Source organism: Chanos chanos, chromosome 5 (genome assembly GCF_902362185.1).
Source record: "Chanos chanos chromosome 5, fChaCha1.1, whole genome shotgun sequence".
NCBI lineage: Eukaryota > Metazoa > Chordata > Actinopteri > Gonorynchiformes > Chanidae > Chanos > Chanos chanos.
The window spans coordinates 9,010,192-9,021,853 of record NC_044499.1 but is presented as its reverse complement, the minus strand read 5'-3'; the positions used below and the strand labels follow the sequence as shown (position 1 = coordinate 9,021,853).

Sequence of the window (11,662 nt, the reverse complement as noted above, 5' to 3'; positions counted from 1 at the left end):
ACTCAGCATATTTTGTGCTCAAGACAGATAAAAGAATGTAATGAAATGACGTTGTTTGTCACACTGTATCAATACTCTGCTATTCTCTTTGTTCGGGGGGGGGGGACTATGCCTACCCTGGTAGAGTGCACTCTCCCATTCCCATAAAATAAAGGTGTAATGATTGATCACATCTGAAGTTTTGTTGTCTCTGAGACTTAGCAACTCCCCATACGGAGACACCAAATTTCCCTTCCTACCAGTTCAAAGGCAAGTGACATATTTTCAGTATGGCTGCTTCCAGTGGGAACTGTGGACACATATGTCATGCATCAGCCGTCAGTCATGGCTAAGGGTCAGCACTGTTTGAGGTGTAGAGTGTTGACTTTTATCGTAGAGGATAAAGATTGGGGAGCGTGCGTGTGCGTGTGCATGTGTGTGCGCATGCCTGTGTGTGTGTGTGTGCATGTGTGTGTGTGTGCATGTGTGTGTGTGTGTATCTGTGTCTGTGTGTGCATGTGTGTGCATGTGTGTGTGTGTCTGTGTCTGTGTGTGTGTGTACGGGTGGGGTGGAAGATGGGATGGGGAGTCGGGGGGGCAATCGGGGGGGGGGGGGGGGGGCCTGGGTGGGGATTGTCTGACAGACTGGAGTGTCATGCAACCTTGGAGAATGCAGTAAATGTTGAAAAAAGGAAAAAATGACACCCCCAGTCAGTTCAGGTCCAATCTCACTGTGAATCCCCATAAATCTCCTAGCGTACATTTACACACACTGGAACTGATCTTCCATTAAGTAATTTAATAATGACCTTGTGCGTTTAAGGTAAAATCCGTTTTTTTTTTTTCAATTGTTTCTAACAACAATGCTTTGACCATTAAAATACAGTTCCTTTCTGTATTTACTGAATAAAAGGTATGTCTTTTTAATACCTGTTAAAAAAAGACAACATGCTCTATACTTGCTTGTTATACTGTCCACTGTAAAAGAAAAGCCACTTTTTGAGCTTTCATTATCGTAATGAGAATTCATGACTCTACACTGTTTTGCTAGAACAGAAACACAGTAGAATACATGGATTGCATTGTCTTGTGTTAATAGTGTATAGGGATCCAACAATTTTTACTCTTCATGATTGTAGATCTAAATCCAGTGTTAGATTTGCTGTTGTTGTTTTCATAGTCATAGCTTTGTTTGAGGCAAATCACTTTTGCACTAAAAAAAAAAAAAGAAAAAAAAAAACACCCTGTAATTACATTGTCATGAAGTGGAATATGCACATCTGTGGCAGAAGTTGCTAAATACTTCCTGTATTAATCAGTCTCATGTAATGCATCCTCCACTGGGGACAAAACATTGCCTTTTGCAGCGTCACTTGCCTTCTATTAATTTCATACACACAAAGAGTTTTACATTTGTTCACCTTGATTTTATTGTTTTGTATTCCTAACGCATTCTTCTAAACCAGTTTTACATCCCATGTTACCAATTAACCACTGTTTTCACTTACGGGCAAATAATTAACAATGGATATCAGAGTGTATTCCATACTACATCAATATCTGGTGTTTTACGACCAGTATCAATACAAATTGAACAAACAGTAACAAAGGCCAAATTGAACAAACCATATGGAATACTCACCACTGCCCAGTTGTCCTCAGTGAATAGTCACAATGATGTCTCTTTGGACACCACCTGTTTCCTGAGAGGATAATAACATCCAAGAACTGCTGGGTCCAAACGGAGAATTTTTTGACTTTGAAATTAAGAAGAGAGAGAGAGACAGAGAGACAGAGAAATGCCTAAGCGGTTTACAGTATTTTCCCATGTGTTGCTGTCCCTGGTCACATAAGAGCGTTTTCTGTTCCTGCTCACTTTTAACGTCAGCCAACCACAGCCAGCCCTTTGAGGAAGTGCTACTGTAACTCTGCTCTGTCATAGTTTGTCACTCAATTGGCATCATATCTCTTTCTCTCTCATTCCCCCCTCTCTCATTCTCTCTCTCTCTCTCTCTCTCTCTCTCTCTCTCTCTCTCTCGCTCTCTCCCCTTTTCTCTTTCTCTTTCTCTTTCTCTCCCCCCTCTGTATCCCCCCCCCTCTCTCTCCCACACACACACACACAAATCCCTGATAATGATTACACCTGATACCTGTAAATGCAGTTGTGTGGTTTTATAAAGTTTGTGCTATGCTTACGTTTTTACTCAATTTAATTCTATGTACATCCTTTTTTTTTTAAAATTTAATCTGCTACACATTTTTACACTGTCCTAAATGGACAAATGGTCAAATTAGACCTATGATGCAACACCAAATCATATCACCACTGAACTTTTCAACCATGTTTAATGAGCTACCCCTTAGCAGAACCATATTCTCTAATTCTGAAATAACCACACCCATCCTGTATTAAATATATGTGCATATATTTCAGTTTCTCCAGGTTTGATTTACTGCATAATGGGCTTTAGTATTTTATAAAGTGTGTATTGAAATTGTCGTTCAGTGACATTAAAGGTGGTGTGAGTGACAAATTTTTAAAGATAGCATGGTTGTGAAGTGAGAGTGTAGCAACTTCCCTCCTGTGAAACTACTGTGATCTTGCAATGGGTTGCAATGTACTGAACCTTCAGAGTTTGCAAAAAGGGCTTTCTATTTGTTAATAATTGGGATTTATATTTCATATGTCTGAGAGTGAATAAAACACTTAATAGATTATTTAAAATAACTGTAATAGCTATACAATATGTTTTAACTATTGGGTGATAAATATCCTTAGAAATTAGGTAAAATGTGTACTGTAATAACTTATAGGCAGTGCAAATATTGCACACAAGATGGCGCCAAAAAGTACTAATAACCAATCAGCCTATCTATCTATCTATCTATCTATCTATCTATCTATCTATCTATCTATCTATCTATCTAACTACATACCTATCTACCTACCTATCTATCTGTCTGTCTGTCTGTCAGTCTATCTGTCTCTCTTTATATCTGTCTAGTGCAGGTGATGATGTCCTTGTGTCCTTTTTTTTTTTTTGCATGCTGCTCCGCACAAACACCAGACACCAGGATTAATCATTATCAAGGAGGTGTGTGCATGTGTGTGTGTGTGTGTGTGTGTGTGCGTGCACCATGTATTGCTATCTTTCCGGTAAGTCCCCAGTAAGATAGCATAATCTGAAAAAAGTGCCTGGTGGGGACCAAAATGCTGGTCCCCAAGAGGAAAACAATGTTTTTCTAAACTATATTGTTGTTACTGATAAAATAAAAAATGTAAAAACATTTCTTTGGTGAAGGTTAAGGTTAGAGGTAGGGATAGGTTAGTATTCTTTAGTTATAGAATAATAGGAGTCAAAGGGAAGTCCCCACTAGGATATGAGTACAAGCTTGTGTGTGTGTGTGTGTGTGTGTGTGTGTGTCTGTGTGTGTGTGTGTGATCATTTTGGGGGCAGATCTTCTGACAACTTTAAGAGAAAGAACTGAGAACTGCTGAGAAAACTAACTCTGGGTCCTGAATTATAACTGATAAATATTAATCCTTCAATTGCTGATAAAGCCTCTTTGAGAAAGTCAGCTTTCAAAATATTTATTTATTGGTCATCCTGTTGCTCGTTTTAGGGGTTTTATTTTCTCTGGAGGGAATAATAAGAGAAAATTCTGAAAAGCAAGCAAAACAATGAATCAGGAAATCAGGAAAAAGCAAAAATATTCGTTAAACTTCCTTAGAAATGTTAGTGAACTCTGAACTTACTTTCAGTGTCTCTATCCAAAGAGCATTAACACAATCTTCTTACATACATTCATAAAACTTCCAGTCTTGGTTCTCTTAGCTTACACTGTATCCTGTTTTAATTTCTGCAGCCAAATGTTTCAAAATTAAAACATGACAAAGATAATGTCAGATCCCCAGGTTGGCAATGGGACATAACTGTCTCAAGAAAAATCTCATGTTATAAATTCAGTCAGAATTCATACTCTTAGTAACTACTGTTTGAGGTTATTATTGCTGACTTGGGGGGGGGGGGGGGGGGGGGATTTTCATAATAAAAAGTAATGAAAAATTTGAAGACATTAAGGTGCTCTTGAAAATGTAACCATATTTTAGTAGTTATTGTAAGAATTACAGTATCTGATTAAAACCTGCTTTATGAATTCAAGCGAATTTAATCTAAGTTTTGTATGTATGAAGTATCAATTATTGTTCCTGTTTATTTTTCCAACAGGTTCAAAATTACACACTAGCTGTGGGAAAGGAGCCTCTGTGGCTTGAATTCTCAGTGATTAGCAAGGAAGATTAGTGCATTTACTCTCTAATCCGGAGCAGTGCTGAGAAGCAACTGCGGGGGTGAGCCCAGCTATTTCCATTGCCATATCATGTAAAACTCAATGCAGAGAACTGAATTTGTGAAGGATCTCTCTGCTGTGGGAGCAACATGTCAAATATATACACTCTAAGGTAAATGACAACAGATCTATTCACCTTTTAAAAAAAAAGAAAAAAAGAAAAAAAAGAAATGTTATGTTTGGAATTTTTTGCTACTGAAATTATGGAGTATTTTGACTTATAGTGTCTTGCGAGTATGCAGAAACGTTTTCAGTGCAATGATAATGCAGTTATCTTTTTTTTTTTTAATTATGATTCTGATAGAAATGGCAATAACATTACAATATGCACTCATATGAATGTAATGTAATGCATGCAAATGATTAATGATTGATCATTTTTCCTTTGGATATGCATGTTTCCAAAGGGCCTTTTTCTGTGGTCAGTGGTCCTCAGCAGTACGACTTGATGGAAAAACAGTGATTATTACCGGTGCAAACACTGGCATTGGCAAAGAAACTGCACATGATCTGGCAAAAAGAGGTATTCTTCACATTCATTCTCCACTGGTGCACAACTATAGGCAACGTATGTGCTTGTAATTTGCAGCTAAAATCCTTGAATACCTCAGCAAAAAACAACGAAGGCGCAACACTTCGAAACTCTCGGTTGTCATGTTTTTCGTTTTCTTTGGCCTGAAAATTCACGCATGTCATGCCACGCCATGCGCGGAGTCATACTGACTCCTCTTTTGTCAGGATCCTTATCTTCAAACATCTATTCACAAAACATCTACTGAATCGGTTTCTCATTGGTTACCACTTAGAGGACTGTACATGGTGACAGACAATGGTTTGTTGTGCTGTTTAACAGGGGCCAGGATCATCATTGCATGTAGAGATATGCAAAAAGCTGAGGCTGCCCAAAAGGAGATAATTGAGGAGTCTGGGAACCAAAACATAATCATCAGGAAGCTTGATTTGTCTGACACCAAATCAATCAGAGAGTTTGCAGAGGGAATTAACAAGGGTAAGTACAGGTTCCCCCTAGCAACCCCCCAGTGTCCCACTGAACGTGGACGTGTGTGTGTGTGGGTATAGGCATGCTCGCTCCTTTAAGAGCTTCTAAATGTTCCTTGTCTTTACAGAGGAGAAACAACTCAACGTTCTCATCAACAATGCAGGTATCATGATGTGTCCCTACTCTAAGACAGCAGATGGCTTTGAGATGCAGTTTGGGGTCAACCACTTGGGTGAGAATCATATTCACCGCATGGTCCGACTCGTAATACCATAATTAAAACATACCTCAGTTTTATCTTCAATATTAATGTAAACAAAAAAAATCACAGTTTCTCAAAAAGACTACTACTGTGATGATTGCTGTTTCTTTTAGGCCACTTCCTGCTTACCTTTCTGTTGATTGGTCTACTGAAAAGGTCAGCACCATCCAGAGTTATCATCCTCTCGTCCATGGCACATGCATGGGGCTCCATACAGTTGGACGATATCAACAGCGAGAGGCGCTATCACAGTAGGAGGGCGTATGGGCAGAGCAAACTGGCCAACATCCTCTGTGTTCGCTCACTGGCCAAAAGACTCAAAGGTTCGTGTCAAGTTCAAATCAGGTAACGATCAGAACATAAAACGTACTGAAAGCTAACGGGGATGGTACTGTCTTGTGTATTATTTTAAATTGTTGTGTGCTGTTTGTTTATTACCGGAGACTCATTTTAGAGAGAAATTCTTTTTTGTTCCACGGTAGGATCATATGTTAGAATCTAACGGTTTAGAGGACATTTAAATAAGGTTCTATATCATGTATTCTTGTATCAGACACAGGTGTGACGGTGTATGCCGTACACCCAGGCATAGTGCGGACAGAACTGAAGAGACACATGAACCTTGGTTTACTCATCATGTGGAAGATCGTCAGGCCTTTCACCAAGACAGCCGTGCAAGGAGCCCAAACCTCCATCTACTGCGCGGTGGAACCAGAGCTAGGAACAGAGAGCGGCGCGTATTACAGGTGTCTGCATCTAGAATCCGTGTGAAATATTCAGTGTGCCTGTCAAAAGGCTCATCTGTTCTGTATTTTGCAAATACGTGGGAACTGTGCAGGTGAGTTTGAGCACAGTGGCACGTGCACGCGTGCATTTTGGTCTTAAAACCACTTCTGTTTATTCATCCACAGTAACTGTGGGATCGGGAGCTGCACGAGAGCTGCCAGAGACGACGAGATGGCGGAGAAACTGTGGGAGCTTAGCTGCAAGATGCTCGGAATAACCTGGGAATGACTTGACAGATCTATCAGTAGAAAAAGTTATCAGTGAGGTCCACACTGAGTTTAAATTTCTAAGAGACACTATGATCATTGCATTGTTACTGGTATACCCTGTGCCAAACCCTGAGGACGATTAAAAAAAGAAGCCACACTTGGTGAATTACACCACTGCTAAACAGGAAGTTATCTGAGACTTATCTGCATTCTGCAACTGAGGAATTTATGGGACTTTCTGGTACGACTTTGCCCTGTCACCTGTAAGCTAACCTAATCTGCTTGGGTTTCAAACTATATATATCCTGTTGGGCTGTGTCACAAAAGTACCAGGAAAATATTTCCACTTTCACGAGTTGCATTAAACTAAACATTGTCAATTCCATCTGTGGTCCACAGACTGAAAACTCTAGTCTACTGTACATGTACTTAATAAAATTTTGAATTTAAAACTTCAAACACTTACCCATCAGAGAGGGGGAAGAAAGTTACCACTAGCAATATGTTATGAATATTAGCAGTTGTTTCTCTGACTTTTTTTGAGTTTTTGAGCTAAATGTGCAAGGAAACAATGACGTTCTAGATTTCAAGTGGTGTCCAGGGTATATAGTCACATACTCAAACAGAATACTAAATATTGTTGAAACTGAATTAAATAGCGTGATTTGGCATACTTATGATTGGATGCTTGAAGACACTGGACTCCTGAAATTGCTCAGAGATAAGCAAAATTTTAGCAATGCAGAAAGAATCTTTCACACAGTGACACTTTCTCTTCCTTTCAGCTTTGGTGTTGTCATGTCAGCAAGTATTTCTTTTGTTGGAGTAATACACAAAATGTGGTCCATGATGCTGTCACTAAATGAACTGAACAAAACCTGGGTTATATGACGTCCACAGCGTTTCATATCTTTGGCTTACTTTGCTCGTTGTCTCAAAAAAAAAAAAAAAAAAATCAGAAATTAAGAATCAGAAATTGTTGTTTTTTTCTGTTTTACGCCAGGAACTACACTTTTTGTACAGAGGGATAAGGCAGTGCCTTTTGCAGGGACCTCGGATGTCGCAGTGTAACACTTTGTTTGACCGGATGCGCTTGCTGACGTTAGCCGTGGCTCAACCAGACACGAACACCCAACTCTCGCAAAAACAAAACAATAACAAACAAACAACAAACAAACAAACAAGCAAACAAAAAACACCCGACCCTCGCATTGCGAGATGAGCGAACTACGGCGGGTACAATAATAATAAAAATAATAATAATTATTATAATAATAATAATAATAATAATAATAATAACATATGTTTCACATATTGTTCTGTCCTTGAATTAATGCTATGCGTTTCAACACGTGATTCCGCTTTGTCTAATTCATTTTACTTTCCATCTTAACAGCAGATCTGGGGTGGGCTTCTTAAGTTATAATGGAATCATTGTTCCTAACTTTGGACCACTGTTCCATTGTCTGAAGCAATTACCGGACAGACAAAGCAGATTAGAGCTTTAAAACCATTAATCAGTCACTGTAAGGCACACGTTCCAGCGTTTATTCAACATTTCTACCTTTGAGGTACAGTGTAAATAAATGATACTCCTGCGAGGCGAGTCAAAGGAACCACCATGGAAGCTCTTTTTTTTATTTCTTTTTGGCATGGTTTTATCATATCCGCCTCGTAGTTTTTAATGGCAATATAATAATTTTTGATTCCTCTTTAACCTTCCGGTAAACGCCGAGCTCCAGTCCATTAGGCGGCAGTGTGCTAATTCTACACAAACCACAACACGCTTTGGTCTCACGCTCTACGCATGCGTAAAAACAAGGCAGCGTCAGCTTTGATTTTCATACGTGGCTTTAAACATAAGATAAGTACCTGTATACTACGTGTTACACAGTCGCGCTGAGGATTTTACAAAGAAAATCGCGTGTTGCCGGCCTAGAACAACAGCTCGGGTAAGATGTTTCAATATCCCGTTCTGATATTCATTTGCTGTTTTTTGACAGTTTTTGTTCACCAAGGAAGTAATGCACGTATTCAGACAAGTTAGTTCATTCAGTCGAAGTGACAAAGATACTGAGTCGTAACTGAATTAATTCACTTGATCCAAATTTTGACCATCGACCTCTCATCCTTAATTCATAGACTTAATTCCGTGTTCAATCGAGCAAATCAGAACCATGGACCAGGTTATGCAGTTTGTCGAGCCCGGCCGGCAGTTTGTGAAGGACTCCATAAGGCTCGTGAAGAGATGCACCAAACCAGATAGAAAAGGTAAGTTATAGGCTCTTTTCTCCCTTTGATAAATACAATATTCATAATTTTTTATTTACTTTTTGCTCACTACGGGGGAAAGTTTACGATATAACGCCGCTGTGTCGACTCCAAGGCGGTGTTTTTCACTCTCAATCCTATAGGAACCTACTTTATCGCGTAATTATGCTCTAACTACCCCTGCAACACACTGTGTTCACTTTTACTCCTTGTCATCAAGCCCATGGGCAGTCAGAAGTATACCACAGGGCTTCTGAAAAATGCACTGTCCTCAGGCTTATGTAATGGACAGAGGGTTTTACTTCAAGCAGTACTGAACAGTGTGTATTGAACACCATGTAATGATGCTGTGTAATGTAGAGTCTGTATAGGTGTCCTAGACTGCCTCATACTTTTTGATATGTAGTGTATGTGCTGAACAAACGTTTTTGTTTTTTTGTATAAGAATTTCAGAAGATTGCTATGGCCACCGCAATTGGTTTTGCAATTATGGGCTTCATTGGGTTCTTTGTCAAACTCATCCACATCCCAATCAATAACATCATCGTGTAAGTATGGTCTTGTGCTAAGATATTGTATATTCTTTTATTTCCCTCTGTCTTCACAGCCACAACAGTATCTGAGAGTGGTCTTCCTACACATTTGTACCCTTGAGATTTTAAACATTCTTTTTATTTGCTCAGCTGTGGTTGTATTACAGACACACAGCTTTGTTCATCATACTTAGCTGTACCTTTTGATATTTGAGCTTCATTAGTACCACCAAATTCATAGTAAGCCAATGCAGAATAGTATGTTAAAAAATGAGAATAATACCATTTTAATACATGGATTTAGTACAGGTGACGTGTAGACAAAACTCATCATAACTGCATTTATATGAATGTCTCTGCTATCCTTAAAACAAACACAAAATGTGTCTTGTGTTTCAGTGGTGGATAAAAAGGAACTTGGTGATTGGACCGACAAGAAGAGAATTGGACAGAACTGTACAAATGCCACTTTTTTTGTTTTTCTTTTTTTTTTTTTTCCCTGTTTCATTTGTAAATTAAACCATGACAAATATGTATCTTCATTGTTAATAGAAGGACATTTAAGTCATTTTTTTGACTTGCCAGTACTACCTTCATACAGCTCATTATAAAAGGACACTGACATCTGTATTTATGTAATAGCAATGCCTTAGAGAAGACTGTTATACAGTAACAAATGCACCAGGAGGTAAGCAGTTTTGTTTCAACACATTTTGTGAAATAATGTTTCACTGACATTACGTTGTACATAATTACTGTTATAATGTATACATACATTAAAGAAACAAGATGAAGCTTTTATTTTCTGATTGCTGAATGACCATGGTCAACAACTAAACTACTTATAGATTCGAAGGTTAGTCAAAATAATGAAATTAGTCAATAAATAAAATTTGACATTAGAAATACCCTAGGATATTGGTCTCCAGTAGAGACCATTCACTCCACTCAGAGGTATTTGTAATCAGAGCAAGTGGTCAGCGCATTTAGTTGTGCACACTGATTTAATAAATGTAATTAGAATTAGGTTCATCTCAAGAACTACATTTAACCCATAAAATTAAGAGTACTAGAATGGGAAAGGTGTGATGCCATCCGTTCACTTGTATTACCAGACTGGCACAATTATAACATTTAAAGAGGAAAAAAAACTATCGAAGTCTTACCCATTCTGTACCCTATAAAAAGTACACCAATGCTTAGTGAGAAGATTGGCCATAATAACGTGCCAATGTTAGTTGCAGTCTTGATTAGCTGAAACATTCAGAAATGTTTACAGTTTTGATATGCCAAGTTTTTACAGTAAATCACAGTAGCTTGTTCAAACTATGTCATGATTTTGACACCTTGGTCCCTCTGAATGTTATTTGACAAAATAAGTTAAAAAAAAAAGGAGACATTATAGGATAATGTTGTAAATTTGAAGCTTGAAGATTTATAGTTACTGACAATCACCACATACCAGAAAAGACATCCATGCTGTAGATAGCCCCTTGCAATCTATTTGTTTTTTTTTTCATTTAGACTTGAAAGGACATATGTATCATTTCATTAGCCTGAGCCTTCATTTAATGCAGGACACCCTTTCACTTGCCAAAGATTTCTTGAGTACAAAGATGCTCAATGGTACAAGTCATTTGAGGTGCAGCTACTAAAGAAAATGTGCAAACAACTTCACTCTATTTCAAAATACATCTCAAGTCAAAATGGTTTCAGTCTTATAATTATTTCATGGTATTGTAGACTGTGTATTTTGAAGTGCTGATATCATGATTGGTGTGCAACCTAATTATCACTCTTGACTAAAGTGTAAATGAACTCAGTATTTCAGTTTAAAAATGCTCTTATATACCGTCAGAAAAGAATCAGTTGCTCATTGTTGATAATGCATTGTATTAAAGAAACACAAAGACAATAACTTGTTCTTATCAGTTACAACGTTTTATTACATGTAAAAACGATACTGCATAGGAAATCCCATTTAGGTAAGTAGTGGTGTGAGCTACCTTCACATAGCAACTTTTACACAGTATAATATCACTGTATACCTGAATACAATTGTTTGTGGTCTGCTACTGTTACTAATATGATCCAAATCAAGTGGAATAATGAAGAGATCACATTAATCCGTGTTTCTAACAGTTAAGCAAATTGGTTTCACGGTTAGAGTACATAGTTTCATAAATACATTTTAAAAAAGTGTGTTTATCAGGATTGCATTCAGGTCCACTAATGAGAATTTTTAGACTTACTTTAACAGTTTTGTGGTTAC

The 11,662-nt window shown here is 38.0% G+C and overlaps 2 protein-coding genes across 2 annotated transcripts; both read left to right on the top strand.

Annotated features, from left to right (window-relative positions):
* Positions 1–4,418: 4,418 nt before the first annotated feature.
* Positions 4,419–6,605, top strand: LOC115811539 (retinol dehydrogenase 12). Its single transcript, XM_030773781.1, has 7 exons — positions 4,419–4,441; positions 4,737–4,852; positions 5,183–5,338; positions 5,457–5,561; positions 5,705–5,914; positions 6,145–6,337; positions 6,503–6,605. Exons 1-7 carry the CDS (start codon positions 4,419–4,421, stop codon positions 6,603–6,605), a joined length of 906 nt encoding a protein of 301 aa, XP_030629641.1.
* Positions 6,606–8,419: 1,814 nt separating this feature from the next.
* On the top strand, positions 8,420–10,191 carry LOC115811858 (protein transport protein Sec61 subunit gamma). The gene is made up of 4 exons (XM_030774253.1): positions 8,420–8,538; positions 8,729–8,857; positions 9,303–9,405; positions 9,790–10,191. The coding sequence occupies exons 2-4, from the start codon at positions 8,764–8,766 to the stop codon at positions 9,797–9,799; spliced, it is 207 nt and encodes a 68-aa protein (XP_030630113.1). The 5' UTR covers positions 8,420–8,538; positions 8,729–8,763; the 3' UTR covers positions 9,800–10,191.
* The last annotated feature ends 1,471 nt before the right edge of the window (positions 10,192–11,662 follow it).